Genomic DNA, 21,142 nt, shown 5'->3' on the forward strand with positions numbered 1-21,142 from the left:
CTCCATGAAGGAAGGGTGCATTGTGTCTAGTGCAAGTATGGGCCAACTTCAGTTCTCTTTCCAGGTGTTTTGGACTACAACTCCCACACTTCTGGTTGGGAGGAGCCTTGACATCCAAATGGGAGGTGCTTATATGAGTGGGCGTGGCTTCACCCACATGTGGACAGGGCTGAGGCTGCCTGAGAGGGGCTTGGACATCCTGAAGGAGGGTTACATTGAGTCTTGTGCAGGCATGGGCAAACTCCAGCCTATCCTCCATGTGTTTTGGACTTCAGCTTCTGCAGTCCCACTTTTGGTTGGGAGAAGCATTGACACTCAGGTGGGAACTGGTGAGGACTGGTGAGATCTGGCCTGGCCTCTGGGGGAGGAGCCTTCACCCACACATGGGAGGGGCATTGACACCCATGTGAGAAGGGCTTACCCATGTGGGCGGGGCAGAGGCTGAATGGGAGTGGGCTTGGCCCACCTGAAGGAGTCAACTCTGGATGGGAAGGGCTTCACTCACAAGGGGAGGAGCTGAGGCTAGGTGTGTGGGGGCTTCATTTCCATATATAAATGGTGATTAGATTGGAGGAGCCCCCAGTGCTGCAGTGGGTTAAACCCTTGTGCAGTCAGGACTGAAGATGGACAGGTCGGAGGTTCAAATCTGGGGAGAACGCAGATGAGCTCCCTCTATCAGCTCAAGCTCCCCATGTGGGGAGATGAGAGAAGCCTCCCACAAGGATGTCAAACATCAAAACATCTGGGCAATGTCTCCCTGGCAGCATCTTTGCAGACAGCCAATTTTCTCACACCAGAAGTGACTTGCAGTTTCTCAAGTTGCTCCTGACACGAAAAAAGAAAAACATCTGCCCCCCTTGTGGGAAGGATTAGCTCTGGGTGGGAGCAATTTAACAACAGTGTGGGTGGGGTCTTCATCCACCTTTGGGGCTGAGGATGGGTGGGAGCAGCTTGACCCGTACGTGAGAGGGGTTAATGCTAGGTAGGATGGGGCTTGGCTCATGTCTTTGGAGCTGATGATATGTGGGAGGGGCTTGACTAATCACAGGACACTTTGAGATGAATATGTGGGGTTTGAGTGCTGTATATAATAATAATAATAATATGATATTATAATTATATATTTATATTACATGTAATATTACTAATAATATTACAGTATAATTGATATAGTGCAATATAGCAATATTTAAAACTGATATTGTACTATGTTAATAATATATTGTATGTATATATACCTTGTAAGCCGCTCTGAGTCCCCTTCGGGGTGAGAAGGGCGGCATATAAATGTCGTAAATAAATAAACAAATAAATATGTGACCCTTGTTGACAATGGAAGCTGTGGTGGAACTAGGCCTTTTGAAAGCATGCTGCTTAAGTTCTACTCTTCATGAATTAGGAGATGAAAAAAAACCTGTTTGCCCCAAGTAACGCAACAGGTTAAAGAGGGATTGGGCAATTCATTTCTTCCTCTTCAGTCTCTGCCTCCCTGTTTTCCTAGTTCTGTTTGCTCTTTTCCCTCTTCAGAGTGCTGAGTGACTTTTAGAGGGGGTGGGGGCGGGAACACACACACAATAAGGCCATTGAAAAGATGCAGCAGAAAAAGAAATATTGGAAGGGCCCAACCAGCCAACAAAAATGCCAGCAGTTCACACAAAGTCATTATTTGTTATCGCAAGGTGGGCCTCCCAGGAAGCAAAGCTGTGCTGCTGCGTGGCCTTGCCTTTATATATATACTAGCCATCCCCTGCCACACATTGCTGTGATCTAGTGATCTGGAAAATAAAGTAACGAGAAAGTGTTGGTTTCATAAAGTGTTGGTTTCTGTGGCGGCCCCTCGGCTTTGGAACACCCTCCCCATAGAGGTACGATCAGCCCCTTCGCTGATGGTGTTTCGGAAAAGATTGAAGACATGGATGTTTAAACAAGCATTCGGTTAATCCGTTGTAACGAATTGTGATGACTAAGGATTGGTTATACACGGACGATGAATTTTGGATTACGATTCCAGTTATGAGTTGCATAGGATTGTTATTGGTGGCCCAATAATTTGTACTGTATATGTGTTTTATGCTTTTAACTGAATATTGTTTTTTAAATGTTGTAAACCGCAATGAGTCGCCGATTTAGGCTGAGATATTAGCGGTATACAAGTGCATTAATAAATAATAAATAAATATATATAAAATGCTTGTGGGTAAACAGTATTTCTTGCTGTTTCTTTGTCAGTGTTGACGTAGAGATTGTCTGGAACATGCAACCTATCCTTGTCCTTCTTAAGGGTCCCTTTCAAATCTATGATAATATATCTGTCATATACATATATGTGTGTGAATTATATCTATCTATATCTATGGCTGGATGGCTCTTTCTCAGGAGGGCTTTGATTATGTTTTCTTGCCCTGGTGAAAGGAGTTAGGCTGGATGGCCATAACCTGGGAGTCAGGACCTCTGGGGAGTCATAAGGGAGGGGGGGGTCAGAAGAGTCACCAAAGACCACCAGAACACCTAAAAACTTGGCTCTTCCGATGTGCCTTTGATGAGTGAACACATATTTCATATTATGCCTGTTCAAACTACAGTTCCTGTAGTTCGATCAGGCTATTTATTCTATATTTTGTTATTTTATGTATGTTATTCAATGTTATTATTTGCTTCTTTTTATTTTACTTTTTTGTACTGTAATATTAGACTGGCCTCATGTTAGCTGCCTTGAATCCCCTTTAGGGAGATGGAGGCAGGGTACAAATAAAGTTTATTATAATTTGAAACACAGCAACATGAGTCCACAGCAGACAAGATCACTCTGCTGGCTGTTTGTTGTATTGGATCACACGTAAGACACTTCCCAAGTGTCTAGAACTGTGTGAAATATCGGCGAATAATGCATGGAGATGGGTGGCCTTCTGCAGCTGGCAGATGGTAATCTTGTCAGCGCCAATTATGTTTAAGTGCAGGCCAAGATCTTTAGGCACTGCACTCAGTGTGCCAATCACCACTGGGACTACCTTGATTGGCTTGTGCCAGAATCTTTGCAGTTTGATCTTTAAATCCTCATATCGTGTCAGCTCTTCTTTTTCTTCTTCTTCTTCTTCTTCTTCTTCTTCTTCTTCTTCTTCTTATTATTATTATTATTATTATTATTATGTGTTCTGAGGGGGTTCTGTGTGGGAAGTTTGCCCCAATTCTATCATTGGTGGGGTTCAGAATGCTCTTTGATTGTAGGTGAACTATACATCCCAGCAACAACAACTCCCAAATGTCAAGGTCTATTTCCCCCAAACTCCATCTGTGTTTATGTTTGGGGATATGGAGTATTTGTGCCAAGTTTGGTCTAGATCCTTCATTGTTTGGGTCCACAGTGCTCTCTGGATGCAGGTGAACTACAACTCCAAAACTCAAGGTCAATGCCCACCAAACCCTTTTAGTGTTTTCTTTTGGTCATGGGAGTCCTGTGTGCCAAGTTTGGTTCAATTCCATCATTGGTGGAGTTCAGAATGCTCTTTGATTGTAGATGAAATATAAATCCCAGCAACTAGAACTCCCAAATGACAAAATCAATTTTGTGTGTGTGTGCCTGTCATTCCTAATTTGGCAATTAGTCCAAAAGTTTTGGAGTTATGATGTCACTCAAAATAGAGGCTATATATAAATATATATATAGAGAGAGAGAGATCACGAAAGGGGAGACACAGATTAGGGTCTCCATGAAGGGTTCTTTGGGTACAAAGCCAAGTTGAACACACTTACTGCAGCTGTCGTTTTGGTGGGCCATGGTCCATTTTATTACTTGCATCTGATAAAGTGGACTGTCGCCCGTGAATATTTATGCTCTCTTATAAACTTATTTGTTTGATAATTAGAAAACATAGAACCCGGGGAGGGAATGCAAACACTCCTGGTGTCCTGAAAGCTCGGCTTGGTATGCCCGCTGGGAGGTTATCTCAAAACCATTGTGCCCTCAATTCTAAACCTGATTGTGTTTGAAAATGGTTGGGGCTTAAAATAATTTGTTACAGAAGTCACGAAATAAAGCTGGACAAAGCGAGCCATTGTGTTGGCCTCTTGGCTCCCAAACGGTGTTCAGTGCTATTAGAATTGTGACAGTGTGTGGCTGGTACAAAACTGGATAAACAAATGAAAGCATGCCTTTCCCTTGATGTTTCAGGGAGACATAAATATAATTTCATGACTGTTTTTCCTGACAAGAACCTAATGGCTGTGTGTTCCAAAATCACCGTTTTCAGTACCTACTGGATTCTTTTGTGATTTGCCTGCTGTTATTACTATCCATTGCTTTGGGAGGCCTTGGCCTTTAGAAACAGCTTGTGAATACTTTGAGCAGAATGCAGGAAATGCAGAAATACCTTTTCCCCTTTCACTGCTTTGGTCATTGGTCAGCTTTTTAAGATTCCAGTTCTGGGATCGGCTCACCTGAAAATGACAATGGCAATGGCTATGCATCAAGCTGAAAAAGTCTTAAGATATATCCTTGACTGCTTGTGTCTAGGCTAGAAGACCTATTCAGTCTTGCAAACTAAGCGATATCCATGTTTACGCTCATTATCTACTTCGCTTCTCATGAAGTGAGAGAAATTGTCTCAGTCGCTCCACTCAACAGTGATGTTGTATATCAGGCCATTCAGCCTGTGATTGTGTCTGATGTTCATGTGGATGTTCATGATGGAGTCATCATATTGATGTTAATGATGGGAATGGGGATGTTGATCCAGTTCCTGGGGCAGGGTCTGTTGGATTTGGAAATGAGGGGTTGTTTGAGCCTGAATTGAGCTCAGAAGAGAGGCCTGAGGAGCTGCAAGAGAATTCTCAAGGTCACATGCTCGGGAAAGGCCTTGCACCACTGTTCCCTGAGCAGCTGTCTGAGATTTTAATTTACCTTGAACAGGAAAATTAGTAAACAGAGGCACTTCGAGCAGGAATTAAAGCAATCAGCTCGGATTCAACCGAAGAAAAATAACAAACCAAAACTGAAAAAGAATGTGTTCCTTGCAGTTTTGGAGTCAGGGAAGGGTTTATACTGTTTCATGGGAGACAATTGCTTCAGTTGAGGCAACGTCGGGATAATGCCAAGATTATGTTTCATATGCTCTGTGTTTCAAGGTTTGTCAAGCTCATGTTTTGCCTATGGGATTTTCTTCCTGTGTTGTTCATGGATTTAAATACCTGGCTTCTTTTGACTCTTTGTTCCTGTTTTCCTTTGTAGCTGATGGACTAAATTGGATTTTTAACTTTTACTGTTGATTGCTTATTACTGCTTTGGCTACATATTTTGTTCAATAAACTGCTCTCTGGTTTTACCCAATTGGTATGGTGTTTAAGGTCAGAGGTGATCCTGCTCTGGAGTATGACAAGTGACTTGTAAACTACAACCTTATATGAGTTTTTATGGGTCTTAGCACCAGGTATGGGCCTTAACTCCAAATATTTAGTCATGTTTAAATATTTGGCAGGATATAATAATTATTATAGTAGTAGTAGTAGTAGTAGTAATAATAATAATAATAATCCTAGACACAGATCCAATACAACAGTCAGCAGCATGATCTTGTTTGCTGTGGACTCATCTTGTTGTGTTTCAGATAATAATGATATAATAATAATAGTAAATCTTTATTTATACTCCATTTTTATTCCTCATGGGACCCAAAGCGGCTTACATTTTAAAATCATACAAACAACGGACCAAATACATCAATAATAAATATGAATATTATAAAATAAGCCATTTAAAAACCAAACTACAATATATAGTCACATTTTTGTATTGTATCCTGTCAGATTACATTTCACTCTTCTCCAGTAGTCATGTTATGAAGTTCTATCAGTCAGGATGTAATAAGGAAGTGGGAGCAGGCTTTTTTTCTGCAGCCCTGGGCACTAGACCATGGCTTCAAACAACAGGAAAGAAGATTCCACCTGAAAATTAGGAAGGGCTTCTTGACTGAAAGAGGAGCTGTCCAACAGTGGAACTCTCTGCCTCAGAGTCTGGTGGAAACTCATTCTTTGGACTCTTTGAAACAGGGACTGCATGGCCATCTATCTGGGGAGCTTTGATTGTGCTTTTCTTGCAAAGCAGAAGGAGGTTGGATTGGATAGCCCTTGGGGTCCCTTCTAACTCTAGGATTCAATGTTTTGCCAACAATACATTGCAGTCACATTTACTAGGCTTTCCTTAAGTCTTCTCAGTGACTGGCATTCGTCTTGGGTGTTTCCAAGGAACTATTTTTGAATAATCATACATATTCAAGGAAGGCCTTTTATCATGGCATGTAGTTCAGTAGCTTTTGGATAACTTCTGCGTTCAGTATTTGTTGTTGTTGTTGTTGTTGTTGTTGTTGTTGTTGTTCTTCTTCTTCTTCTTCTTCTTCTTCTTCTTCTTCTTCTTGTGTGCCTTCAGATTGTTTCCTTCAGCAACCTAGTTGTCACCAGTGGGTTTAGTGGCTCAAAGTGGACTCGAACCCTTATCCCCAGAGCCCAGCACTCAAGCCACTATATAAATGAAGTAGAAGGGATGAAACATGCCATCTAAAGTGGATGCGTCTTTGTTCGCTCTCCTAATGGCCGCTGTGCTTCGATTTTCCAAATAGGTTTGTGCTTTCTGGGAACTTCCACGGGGGCACGGTCGTTGCCAGCTACCCCTTTGATGACTCCGCTCTGCACAAGGTGTCCGGCGTGTATAGCAAATCGGCCGACGACGAGGTTTTTAAATATTTGGCCAAAGCGTATGCGTCCAACCACCCAATCATGAAGACCGGGACCCCAGACTGCCCTGGAGAGGAGGAGGAAACTTTCAAGGATGGCATCACCAATGGCGCTCAGTGGTATGATGTTCAAGGTAAAGAGAGGCAGGTCACAATTTCTCTATGGTATAATGCAATATTTACTTTCTTTTGGTGTCAGGGTTTTGCAAACGGAGGGGCACATTTGATTTGATGGTTCACAATAATCACATAAATACAGGATTTACTGCTGTTGGAACACACGAGCTTTGGTGTGATGACATGGGTGTTGACGGGCTTGTTTGCATTTCATTATGCTCCCGTTTGCATTTTATTATGGTCCAGTAAAACTACATGTAAAAAAATCACCAACCTCAATTGTCGTCAAACGCATCTGTTAAATGTAAGCAAACATCTATATCTGGCCTTGGGACGTTGCAGCTGACTACCTGTTGACATTATGTAAGTCTAGAGGTCTAGATTAGCAAAGTTACTACAGTAGTTATTGTTGAATCTGATGAGCACAACTGTTTTTCTTCCATTAGGTATAACATTTTTCGATGTTGAGTTTGTGATGACCTTTGAGCTGTCTTTTTAGTCAGAGGGTTGCTTTCACCACAGAGTTTTGAGTTTGTCTTGCACTTTTCAGGCAGAATCCTCCAAAACATGCCCAAAGCCAGAGTTGTGTTTGTCATAACAAAAGATTTCCCGTTATTTTGGCTTTTCCTTCGACACTGATGTGGGCACACCCAAATTGTGGTGGGAACAGCGGTTTTCCTCTATTGACAGAGATTGGTGGATGAGCGGACTGGAGGAGAGGTATTTGCAAAACCTGCTTTTGCTTAGTTTGAACCAGGATATCCTGAAGCCGCTCCGTTGCATATGTCTTGCGGTAGTGGGTTTTGCCCCACCGCTCTTGCATGACATACATGTTTGTCTACTTGGGGAAGCTTAGTTGGATCTTTTTGGAGGAAGTCTTTGTATGGGGAAATACCTTGAGCTGCTTAACATTTTATTATCAAGGACACACTGGCCTTTTTGGAGTTGGCTGAACAGATATTGTCACACTGGTTCTCCTTTGACATATCCTTCTGGTTACAGTTATGTTAATGGACAATTTTGCTGTTGTGCCCAAAGGTTGAATTTGTTGTATGCCAGCCTGTTCAGGCTGTGATTGTGTCTGATGTTCATTATGAAAATGCGGATGACATTTCTGATGATGGGCCTTGGGCCTGAGTTAAGTTCAGAAGAGAGGCCTGAGCTGTCTCAGGAAGATTCACAAGGCCACATTCTTGGGAGAGGCCCTTTGCCACTTTTCTCAGAACAACTGTCTGAACATGGTTTGTCAACCGCAGGAGTTAATGAAGGAGAAGATAATGAAAGTTTGGACATACGCAGTTTTAGTAAACAGAGGCAAAGTCTTCAGAGACTGAGACAATCAGTTCGGCTACAGCAAAAGAGAAATAACAAACCTTTACCTGCCGGGAAGGTAAAAAATGCTTTCCTTTCCATTTTGGAATCTGGAAAAGCTTTATAATGATTCATGGTAAAGAGTTGCCTAAGTTGGGTTAATGTTATTTTATCACGGTCTTGCTTTCAAGTGCTCTGAGTTTCATGTACCAAGTTTTTGCCAAGCTTAAGATTTGTCTAGTTTTTGCCAAGCTTAAGATTTGTCTAAGAGATTTTCCTGCTGTCTTGTTTCATGGATTCAAGTGCATAGTTTCATGGATTTTAGATGTACTCATGGATTTTGTTTTCCTTTGAAGCTTATGGACTATTTCCTATATTGGATTTTTACTGTTTTTACTAAAAAAGATTTACTGCTTTGCCTACATATATTCTACAATAAACTGCTTGCTGATTTTTATCAAGCTGGTCTGGTGTTTAAGGTCAGAGGTGTTCCTGCTCTGGTATATGAGAGCATTCTTATTCTTGTTCGGTGAACCACAACCTAAGGGGAAAAAAGAGATAAATAAAAAGTTCTGTGCTTCATAAAGTCAAACTGATAAGGACTGTTCTTTGATAAGCAGCACTTGCTTTTAAATCCCTCAGCTGTTGATAACTTTGCTTAGAAGGGTAGCCGTGCCAGCAGGAGGGCAAGGGAGAAAGTACACGAGGAAAAATGTCACTGTAGTTCATTCAGTCATGGCCCATGAAGCGTCAGGAACAGAATTACGGGTTCAGAATGCCCTCCATGTGTTTGCGGACCTAGATCAAGGGAAGTCATGGTGCCCCTCTGCTCTTCTTTGGTCAGACCTTACCTTGAATAACCCTGTGTCCAATTTAAGAGGGCTATTGATTCTAAGCTGGAAGGTGTCCAGAGGAGGGCAACTAAAAGGATCAAAGGTCTGGAGACCATGAATAATCCCTCTAAGGAGTGGTGTAAAGAGTTGGTTCTGTTTAGCCTCAGAAGAGGAGGTGGAGAAGAGACATGAGAGCCATGTTTAAATATCTGAAAGGAGGTCATAAGGAAGAGGGAGCTGGCTTCCTTTCTGGAGACTAGGCCTCGATTGAGCCATGGCTTCAAATGACATGAGATTCCACCTGAACATGAGAAATACTTTATTAGGGCTGTTGAAAAGTGGAACTCAGTGCCTCAGTCTAGCGGAGGCTCCTTCTTTGGAGACTTTGAAACAGAGGCTGGATGGCTATCTATCAGGGACAGTTGGATTGTGCTTTTCCTGCATGGCAGGGGATTGGACTAAATGGCTCATTCAGTATCTTCCAACTCTATGATTCTGTGGCAGCATTTCTCAACCTGGGGATCAGGACCCCTGAAGGGGGGGGGTCACAAGGAGGGTATCAGAGGGGTTTCCAAAGACCATAAGAAAACACAGTATTTTCTGTTGGTCATGGGGGTTTTGTATGGCAAGTTTGGCCCATTTATACATTGGTGGGGTTCAGAATCCTCTTTGAATGTAGGGGAACTATAAATTCCAGCAACTGCAACTCCCAAATGTCAAGGTCTGTTTTCTCCAAACTCCACCAATGATCACATTTGGGCATATTGAGTATCCGTGCCAAGTTTGGTCCAGATCCATCATTGTTTGGGTCTACAGTACTCTCTGGATGTAAGTGAACTACAACTCCAAAACTCAAGGTCAATGCCCAGCAAACCCTTCCAGTATTTTATGTTGGTCATGGGAGTTCTGTGTGCCAAGTTTGTTTCAGTTCAATCATTGGTGGGGTTCAGAATGCTCTTTGATTGTAGGTGAACTATAAATCGTAGCAACTACAACTCCCAAATGACAAAATCAATCCTCTCCCCCAACCCCACCAATATTCAAAATTGGGTGTATCAGGTATTTGTGCCAAATTTGGTCCAGTGAATGAAAATACATCCTGCATATCAGATATTTATAGGACGATTCAAAACAGGAGCAAAATTCTAGTTATGAAGTAGGTAAAGGTAAAGGTTGTCCCCTGACATTAAGTCCAGTCATGTCTGACTCCGGGGTGTGGAGCTCATTTCCATTTCTAAGCCAAAGAGCCGGCGTTGTCTGTAGACACCTCCAAGGTCATGTGGCCAGCATGACTGCATGGAGCGCCCTTACCTTCCCGCCGGAGCAGTACGTATTGATCTACTCACATTTGCATGTTTTCGAACTGCTAGGTTGGCAGTAGTTATGAAGTAGCAACGAAAATAATGTTAGGGTTGGTGGGTCAGCACAACATGAGGAACTGCGTTAAGGGGTTGCGGCATTAGGAAGCTTGAGAAACACTGTTCTGTGGTCTTTTGTCTGAAGGGCATAACTATAATAGCCAAGGCCAGCCTTTCCTCAGTCATCCGCTTGAAACAACACCTACCAATTCCGCTCTCTGAATGCTGTTACTGAGCGGTGGCTTGTTCTTCTTCCCTTAGGAGGCATGCAGGACTATAACTACCTTTGGGCTAACTGCTTTGAGGTCACCTTTGAGCTTTCCTGCTGCAAATACCCACCAGCTTCCCAGCTCGAGCAAGAATGGAAGAACAATGAGGAATCCCTCCTCACCTTTATTGAAAAAGTAAGGCTTCCCTTTGATTCATTGTCATAAACACTTTGTCATTTGGGTCTTTGGCTGTCTCAGAAGATGGGGACCTCGCTAATCTTTTAGCTCATAGCAATGAGTGGTGTATGTTGAGAGTCTCATAATTGCCCCTAAAATATTAAGCGTGCCTCCCAAGAACGTTAGCTCGCTCCCTGTCCTTTTCCGACTCCAACATGGATGTAAACAGAAAGCCCCACAACTATTCTTTAGGGATTTAAACGAATAGACTTCAGGGTGACTAATGAAATAACAAAATAGATGACTCTGCCAGAGTAAACTTCAGACGGCGTTTCAAGGGACAGAAATATCACTGATATGCCTCACGTTTACTTCTGTTCTGGTGTTGTCGTAGGCTTTCATGGCCAGAATCACTAGGTTGCTGTGAGCTTTCCTGACTGTCTGGTCATGCTCCAGAAGCATTCTCTCCTGATGTTTTGCCCACATCTATGGCAGGCATCCTCAGAGGTTGTGAGGTCTGTTGGAAACTAGGCAAGTGGGGTATATATAATGTCTAGAGTGGGAGAAAGAACTCTTGTATGCTGGACAATGCATGTTGCAATTGGCCGCCTTGGTTAGCATTTCAGCTTCAAGATCTGGCTGCTTCCTGCCTGGGGGAATCCTTTGTTGGGAAGTGTTAGCTGGCCTTGATTGATTCATGTCTGGAATTCCTCTGTTTTCTAAGTGTTCTTCTTTATTTACTGTCCCGATTTTGAAGTTTTTTTTTAATACTGGGAGCCAGATTTTATTCCATTTTCATGGTTTCCTCCTTTCTGTTGAAATTGTCCACAACCTCCAAAATTAGGACAGTGAAGAAAGAGCAATACTCAGAAAACAGGGGAATTCCAGACAATAATCAGTCAGGGCTAGCCATACCAACAAACCCACCCTACCCCCGTTTTTTTACCTACACTCCCCACAATTTCTATTTTTTCCCTACTTTCTTTTACTCTTCATATGTTACCCCTCTTTTTATTGTATTCTGGAAAAGCAATGGATTCCCCTGGGCAGGAAGCAGTCAGGCTTTGAAGCTGCAAGGCCATTCAGTGGCCAATTGCAACATTCACGCCTGCCTCAAACAGACAAGAGTTCTTTCTCCCATCCTGGATATTATATAAACCCCGCTTGCCTAGTTTCCAACAGACATTACACCTCTGAGGATGCCTGCCATAGATGTGGGCAAGACCACATCTTCGAAAGGCCATAAAACCTCCAAACGGGTGCTGCTGATGATGGTGATGATAATAATAATAATAATAATAATAATAATAATAATAATAAATCTCACAACCTCTGAGTATGCCTGCCATAGATGTGGGCAGGACATCAGGAGACTCCTTCGAAGGGCCATAAAACCTCCAAACGGGTGCTAATAATAATAATAATAATAATAATAATAATAGTAAATCTCACAACCTCTGAGGATGCTTGCCATAGATGTGGGCAAGACATCGGGAGACCCCTTCGAAAGGCCATAAAACCTCCAAACAGGTGCTAATGATAATAATAATAAATCTCACAACCTCTGAGGATGCCTGCCATAGATGTGGGTGAAATGTCAGGAGAGAATGCTTCTGGAACATGGCCAGCCAGCCCGGAAAACTCACAACCAGCCATTTTTGTTCTTGTTTCTAGAAAGAAAAATGAGTTCTTCCCTCGCCTGTAAAGAGAGAAAACAAGCCATTGTTGGCAGTTATAACAAGGCCGCTTGTTGCAAAGCCCTTTACAAGGAATCCTCACTGCTTTTTGGTCCGTTGCAATGTGATGCTGACTGTTGTGATATCAATTCAGAAGACCGTTTTGTTGTCGGTGTGCTGTTGTTCAAAACGGCTTCTCTGTAAGCAAGGGAATCCCATTTAAAGAGAGAGAGCCGAGATAATACCCACCAAACTCCATTCATTGGCCCTTCTGAAAGAGAACCGGCCACAATGGCAGGGCATGGAAAGCCTCGTAATTGCCCCTGAAATGATGGCTAGGTGCCTCCACTTACAATCATCTTTTTCTGAACACGGTTGGAAAAGTGCAGAGCGATTCGTTTCCAGGATTCTTTGGCTGCGTCCCCTTTGCGGCGGGGTTGAATGGCAGCCTCTGTTCACTAATCCGCAGCAGCGTCTCATGTTTCAGATGAATCCAAACTTACGTTGCAGGTGTCTTTCTCCATTGTCCTGCTTTTGTAATGGGGATAGTAAATGTAAATAGTTCAGCAGTCCTCAAGTTACAGAATATGACTCCTGGTTCATATGACTCCTAGTTGTGAAGTAGGACGGAGGTGAGGCAAGTGAGAGAAATCGACACTCCTGGAAGACTATTATCATGGAAAGCAGTCTCATCAATCCTTCTTCCCACAACAAGCCACTAAATATAGACAAGCTTGGGTACCTGGCATTCTCCTGGGTTATTTGAAAAAGCAGCTTTGTCTACAGGTTGTGTTGTTGTTGTTGTTGGTTGTGCTGTTGTTGTAGTAGTAGGAGTAATACTGTCTTTCTCTGGAACAATAAGCATAACAAGTTGTATTGTCGAAAGCTTCTATGGCTGGAATCACTGGGTCATAGAGAGTCTATGTGCCAAATTTGATCCAGATCCGTCATTTGTGTGGATTGCAGTGGTCTGTGAAATTTGGAGTCGATGGGGATGAAGGTACTGCATATCCCATCATCCGCTATCCAGCCTCCTTTAAACCACACCAGGACATATAGTGGATCAAGGAGGTGGTCTGTGTACCAAGTGTGGTCCAAGTCCGTCATTTGTGGGGGTTGCAGTGGTCTCTGAAAGTGAGTTATGGTACTGCAAATCCCATCATCCATGGCAAATTTAGTCCAGATCCATCGTTGGTTGAGTTCCCAGTGCTCTCTCTACAACTCCTATCAATGAAAGTCAATTTTCCCTAACTCTGGTAATGGTGGTTCTGTGTGCCAAATGTGGTCCAGGTCTGTTGTCGGTGAGTCCCACAGTGCTGTGTGCACTACAGCTTCCATCCTGTTGAGTCCGTCCCCAAACCCCTCCAGTATGTTTGGTTGCTGATCAATTCTGCTGTGTTTGCTATAGAAGGGGTCATGCAAATTCCACACCAATGGAGAGAGAGGAACCATGGGATGTGGTGCTCAGTGTAACCTGCAATGTCAGTGGAAAGAGAGCCATTGGTGGGAGTTGAAGCTGTTTGTTGAGGCGGGAGGCTCTCTGTGTAAATGGACACCTGTGCCACATACACACATACTTTTTTCGAGCTATGGATACCGTGCTATGCATGACAGTGCTGTATTTTCTCACTACCTGATGTGAGAATGAGGCGCCTAATTTTCCCATTTGCTCTCTGTTTTGTTTTGTTCAGGTCCACATGGGAACCAAAGGCTTTGTGCGGGATGCCGTCACTGGCGCTGGCTTGGAAAACGCCACTATCGTGGTTGCCGGGATCGCTCACAACGTCACCTCTGGGCAGTTTGGGGACTATTACCGCCTGCTGGTGCCCGGGATCTACAACATCACAGCGGTCGTCCCGGGGTAAAATCTCTGGCGCAGGGAGTTCTTGATTTATCCTATTTGCTTGAATCTAATGCTCATGCTTTTGGGCTAAATGACTTTGCCAGAGTTAGGGACTGCCATAGATTTGCATCCTATCTTTGTGCTGAGCCAAAGCAAAAGTGGAATCTGCTTTGGGACCTCCTCTCTCTCATTTCATAGCTCGGTGCTATGCATCCTGGGATTTGTAGTTTGGTAAAGCGTAAGCAGTAATAGAATCATAGAGTTGGAAGAGGCCTCATGTACTATCCAGTCCAACCCCTTGTCAAGAAGCAGGAAAATTGCATTCAAAGCACCCCCAACAGATGGCCATCCAGCCACTATTTAAAAGCCTCCAAAGAAGGAGCCTCCACCAGACTCCAGGGCAGGGAGTTCTTCCTAATGTTTAGGTGAAATCTCCTTTCTTGGTTTGAAGCCATTGTTCCATTGCATCCTAGTCTCCAGGGCAGCAGACTTCTCCTCACCTATTTATACATGGCCCTCATCATGTCTCCTTTCCGTCTTCTCTTCTGCAGGCAGAACATGCCCAGCTCTTTAAGCCGTTCCTCATAGTGCTTATTCTCCAGACCCTTGATCATTTTAATAGCCCTCCTCTGGTCTTTGGCAGAGAAGTCTCAAGGGCTTGTAAAACTAAAACTCCCACAATTCCATAGATATTTTTTTTGTGTCAGGAGAGACTTTAGAAACTGCAAGTCGCTTCTGGTGTGAGAAGCGGCTTTTGGTTCAATTCCATAGCATTGAACCAAGGCAATTTAAGGGGAATCATTCTCCAGCATTGATAGATGCACCCCTACGTTTTCATTTCTGGAAGCTTTGGTGTTGTTAAAGAAGGAGCTCTAAGCAGGCAGCAATGTTAGTGGCCAAATGGCAATGAAGGCACTTTTTGGTAGGAAAAGCACAATCAAATCACTCCTGATAGATAGCCACCCAGCCTGTGTATGACAACAGGGTTAGGCTAGATGGCCCAATTGGTCTTTTCCAACTCTGTTCTTCTATGAGGGGCACAGACAGTAAAATAAATGTCTCAGGAGTGTTAAACCTTCCCTATGCTATCCAATATGTGTATGCGTGTATATATCTATATAAATAAAAATGTAATATTTGTTTGTGGGAATAACATATCTCAAAAACCACTGGATGAATTGACAGCAAATTAGGACACAATATACTTATCAGGCTAACGAGTGACCATCACTCACAAAAACACTGAAAAACACAGCGGAAGGGACTCAAAAAGCCAAATACATTACAACACATGTGCAAAACCACATATATATACACGAAACACATATACACAGACTGGGCTGCAGCAATGCGTGGCAGGGGACGGCTAGTATATATACACACACAGAAAGATATATACACACACACACGTATGTATGTAATAGCTAGGATACTCAGCAATGCCCAAGTTATTTGAAAAAGTCAGTTTTTTAATTGTACAAAATGCATGCGGTTGTGGGTGAACTGCATCTCCCATCATGCCAGGTTCAGCCCGAAAAACTCCATCAATAGTTGAGTTTATTACGTTGTTTACCTTGATTGAATCAAGCTTGGCACAGAGAACTCCCATGACCAGCAGAAAATACTGGAAGGGTTTGCTGGGCATTGACCTTGATTTTTGTGAGTTGTAGTTCACCTACGTCCAGAGAGCACTGTGGACTCAAACAATGATGGATCTGGACCAAACTTGGCATGAATACTCAGTATGCCCAAATGTGAACACTTGTTGGAGTTTGAGGGAAATAGGCCTTGGCATTTGGGAGTTGTAGTTGCTGGGATTTATAGTTCACCTACAATCAAAGAACATTCTGAATCCCACCAACGATAGAATTGTTCCCCTTCTCTAGTTACGCACCACTCACCAAAAGGGATGTGGAAGTGATGGAAGGGAACGCCACCGCTGTGGACTTCTCCTTGCAGCCTACAGTGGTCCTGCCGCCCTCAGATCCCACCCAGGCTGCTCTCGTCACGGCCACAGAGGCCGCCGTCAATGCCACAAACGCTACAGAGCTCGAGATCCCCACCCCTCCCCACCAGCTGATCCAGCCAGAAGATTTCCGGCACCACCATTTCCCAGACATGGGCATCTTCCTGAGGAAATATGCCACCGAATACCCAAACATTGCCCGCCTCTACTCCGTGGGCAAGTCGGTGGAGCAGAGGGAGCTCTACGCCATGGAGATTTCGGACAACCCGGGCGTCCATGAACCAGGTAGTCTATTCTGTTGGATCTGCAGGTTGGCAAGTTGAACCAAAAAGCAATTCCTTATCTAGAAAATAGTAGGTGAAGGTGGGAATAAAGAATGGGTTCAAAATTGTAAAATATATAATAGCAGCTACCCAAGCTACGGTAGCGTCAAGTTGGAAAGAGCACGGGAAATATGAACTTTAAAAATGGGATGAATACTTATCAGATTACTGTATATACTCGAGTATAAATTGAGTTTTTCAGCCCTTTTTTAAGGCTGAAAATGCTCCCCTCAGCTTATACTTGAGTCAAAGTTATTTATTATTTTACTCTGTTGTTGTTATTATTATTATTATTATTATTATTATTATTATTAAGGCTGAAAAAGTTCCCCTCGGCTTATTCTTGAGTCAAAGAATTTATTATTTTACTCTATTATTATTATTATTATTATTTTATTACATTTATTAATAATAAAATCAATAGAGTAAAATAATAATAAAAATTAAAAATAATGTAATATCAATAGTAATTAGAGTAAAATAATTAATGTAATAATAATAAATAGAATAAAATAAATGTAATAACAATAATAATAAAGAGTAAAATAATAAATGTAATAATAATATTAGAATTAAATAATACCTGTTATAACAATAATAATGGAGAAAAATAAATGTAGTAATAATACTAGAGTAAAATAATACCTGTTATAACAATAATAATAATGGAGAAAAATAATGTAAATGTATTGTCAGAGGCTTTCATGGCCGGAATCACTGGGTTGTTATAAGTTTTTTCGGGCTATCTGGCCATGTTCTAGAAGTCTAGAACATGGCCATATAGTAAAGCAATAAATGTAATAATAATAATGGAGAAAAGTAATAAATGTAATAATAGTAATGGAGAAAAACAATGTAAATGTAATAATAAGTAGAGTAAAATAATAAATAATAACAGTAAATTAATCAAGAAATATAATGTAAATGTAATATTTATTTATTTATTTATTTACAGTTCTTATATTCCGCCCTTCTCACCCCGCAGGGGACTCAGGGCGGATTACAGTAAACACATATATGGCAAACATTCAATGCCAGTTTGACAAACAACATTTAACACACAAATACACTGAGGCTATTTAACTTCTTTTTTTTTTTCCTGGCCGCCGGGGGAGCTGCTGCTTTTCATCGTCCATCAACGACACCGATGAAGTTCTTCCGCATTCCACATTCCCCGGAGTCTTTTTTCTTTATGGCCTCATAAATTAGTTTAATTTAGCCTCCCACACAAGGTGGTGCCTTATTTTCCTACTTGACAGATGCAACTGTCTTTCGGGTTGCAAAGGTCGACAACGGGCTACACAATGGCTGGACACCCACTCCAGCCCGGGCTGGCTTCGAACTCATGACCTTTTGGTCAGAGTGATCTTAATGCAGCTGACACTCAGCCAGCTGCGCCACAATCCCGGTGCTAATAATAATAATACATAGAGTAAAATAATAAATATAATAATAATGGAGAAAAATATATACATAATAATAAATAGAGCAAAATAGTTAATGTAATAATAATCATGGAGAAAAATAATGTAAATGTAATAATAATAATAGAGTAAAATAATAAATGTAATAATAATAGAGTAAAATAATAAATGTAATAATAATAATAATAACAACAATAACAGAATAAAATGATAAATAACCTTGACTCGAGTATAAGCCAAGTAGGGCTTTTTAAACCTTAAAAAAGGCTGAAAAACTCAACTTATACTCAAGTATATACGATACATATACAAATGGACATCCCAAGGAGACCTGGGAGTCAGAACGGAAAAGGCTAATAGCCAGAGTAAAAGGAAAATACAAGGAATTGAATCAGGCAGTCTTCATGAGCAAACAAATAAAATAATACAGAGCAGAGGTACAACTGTTCCTGGGAAAGAGGAGGGAGGAAAGAGGGAAAGGGAAAAATTGGATAGGTATAAGTATAGAATTGTAAAGGCTAGAAAAACAGGCATCATCAGAATGTTATATGAGGAAATATGGTAAAGGGAACTGTGACAATGTTATATTTTGCTTACATAATCAAATAAAATACAATAAAATAAATCTACCCTGTTGAACCGCTTCTTGGAAGAAAGGGCCCCGTGAAAGCCGCATTTGCTTTCTTTCTCCCATCCAGGGGAGCCCGAGTTCAAGTACGTGGGGAACATGCACGGCAACGAAGTGGTGGGCCGAGAGCTGCTCCTCAACCTCATCGAGTTCCTCTGCAGGAACTATGGGACGGACCCCGAAGTCACCGACTTGGTCCAAAAGACTCGCATCCACATCATGCCCTCCATGAACCCCGATGGCTACGAGAAAGCCCACGAAGGTAGTTGCGTGGTCCCAACTCCCTCGGTACCTCCATCTTTCTTTCTTTTGCAAGGGAAGGGCCTTGTCTGCTGTCTATCCCCCTCTTTTGTCATATTGTGTCCAAATAATGTAGAGACAGTGTTACAAGTGACTAGAAGGGTGTTAGGAATCTCATTATATTACCACCTAGTGTTGTGTTTATTTTATTTATTTATTTATTTATTTGCAGTATTTATATTCTGCCCTTCTCACCCCAAAGGGGACTCAGGGGGCAGATAACAGAGCACATACACAGCAAAAATTCAATGTCATTAAACACACATGACAGGCAACAGAGAGAGGTATTATGTTGGCATTTTCCCCAAATTCAGCACCCTGGAGGTTGTGCTCGATTCTGGCCACAAGGGGGTGCTGTCGCTCCGTCCTCTATGACGAAGAGCCCTTGATCACAGACTTCCTCCTTCCTTTGATGGCTGGCATTTGCTGATATTTCTTTAATGGTGCTGTAAAATACCTCCCGGCTTCAGCAACGTTTCTACTCTCAGCTGTTTTTGAACGACTTAGATGAACAGTGAGCTGGGCTGAAGGTCGGGTACTCACCCCTACCCGAGCTTCGAACTGCCAACCTTTCGATTGGTAAGAATAATATTATATTATATTATATTATATATAATACAAAATATTGTATATATATATAATATATTATTTATAATGTTATACAATATAATAATAATATGATATTATAATTATATATTTTATATTACATGTTATATTACTAATAATATTACAATATAATGGTGTAGTACAATATAGTAATATTTAAAATTGATATTGTACTATGCTAATAATATAATGTATTGTATATGTATTTTGTAAGCCGCTCTGAGTCCCCTTCAGGGTGAGAAGGGTGGCATATAAATGCCGTAAATAAATAAATGAATGAATAAATAAATAAGATGTATTGCTGCTGCTGATGAACCAGCTGTGCTAAAGTCCGGCCCTCATAGAATCACAGAGTAGGAAGAGACCTCTTGGGCCATCCAGTCCAAACCACTGCCAAGAAGCAGGAAAATCACATTCAAAGCACCCCCGACAGATGGCCACCCAACCTCTGTTTGAAAACCTCCAAGGAAGGAGCCTCCACCACACTCTGGGGCAGAGAGTTCCACTGCTGAACAGCTCCCACAGTCAGGAAGTTCTGCCTAATGTTCAGATGGAATATCCTTTCTTGTAGTTTGAAGCCATTGTTCCATTGTGTCCTAGCCTCCAGGACAGCAGAAAACAAGCTTGAAACACTGGGGTGTCTGTGGTGGAGGAAACACATCAAATCTAGGATGGAATTGTCCCTGAATGAGAGCCTTGACTTGGGCGGTGGGCAGTGTGGTGTGTGTGGAGGACATTGGCAGGGCTCTTGGACATGTTCCTGGTGCTCACTATAACCTGCAATGTCATGGGAAGGAGGGCTTTTGGTGTCTCCTGAGCAGTGGGAGAGCTAGAGTTGTTTGTGGAAGCAGGACCTTGTTTGTGTAAGTGGACACCCCAGTCACACACAAACATACATATTTTCACTTTTATTATGTGTATAGAGAGATAGATGGATGCGTATGGATAATATTGTTGTTACTATTGTTATTATTTATGTGTAGGAATAGCTTTGTCCATCCCTGGAACAGTAAGCATAACAGATTGGTGGTTCTCTTTCCTCAGGAGACGCCTCAGGTGTCGTGGGCCGAAACAACAGCAACAACTACGATCTGAACCGCAACTTCCCCGATCAGTTTGTCAACATCACGGACCCCCTGCAGCCCGAGACCATTGCCGTCATGAGCTGGCTGAAGAGCTATCCCTTTGTGCTGTCCGCAAACTTGCATGGAGGTAAGAAGAAAGCAGATCTCATAGTCCTTCTGCCGCCTAGATCTGGATTGAGAGCTGCCTTGGGACGGTTTCCCTGTCCTCTGCACAAAAACCTCAAGGGAGTGGTTGCTGAGTTAAGCGGAACTTCCTGCCTGGGAAAGTCATGTTTGCTTGTGAATGTTTTTGACTTGGGGAGTTACTCCAGACCACTGGCTAGAAAAGGCAGAAAGGGATAAATCATCCTATGGATACTGGGTTTTAAGGGCAAATTACCTGCCAACACTAGTTCATTTCATTTCATGTATATAATATACACACATACATACACACACATTCATATATGCACACACACACACACACACACATACACACTGCAAGTTCTAATCTGGGGAGTGGGGTGAGCTCCTGCTGTTAGCCCCAGCTTCTGCCAACTTAGCAGATCGAAAACATGCAAATGT

General features: G+C 42.2%; 1 protein-coding gene across 1 annotated transcript in view; it reads left to right on the forward strand.

Annotated features, from left to right (window-relative positions):
* The window catches only part of CPD (carboxypeptidase D), a 46,867-nt gene that overhangs the window by 2,308 nt on the left and 23,417 nt on the right, over positions 1–21,142 (forward strand). The window contains exons 2-7 of the mRNA XM_067472092.1: positions 6,609–6,856; positions 10,603–10,745; positions 14,095–14,264; positions 16,133–16,497; positions 18,658–18,849; positions 20,538–20,705. Of these exons, the coding sequence (XP_067328193.1) occupies positions 6,609–6,856; positions 10,603–10,745; positions 14,095–14,264; positions 16,133–16,497; positions 18,658–18,849; positions 20,538–20,705 (1,286 nt within the window). The remainder of the gene's footprint in view (positions 1–6,608; positions 6,857–10,602; positions 10,746–14,094; positions 14,265–16,132; positions 16,498–18,657; positions 18,850–20,537; positions 20,706–21,142) is intronic.

The sequence above is a fragment of the Anolis sagrei genome, chromosome 11 (assembly GCF_037176765.1).
Source record: "Anolis sagrei isolate rAnoSag1 chromosome 11, rAnoSag1.mat, whole genome shotgun sequence".
Lineage (NCBI taxonomy): Eukaryota > Metazoa > Chordata > Lepidosauria > Squamata > Dactyloidae > Anolis > Anolis sagrei.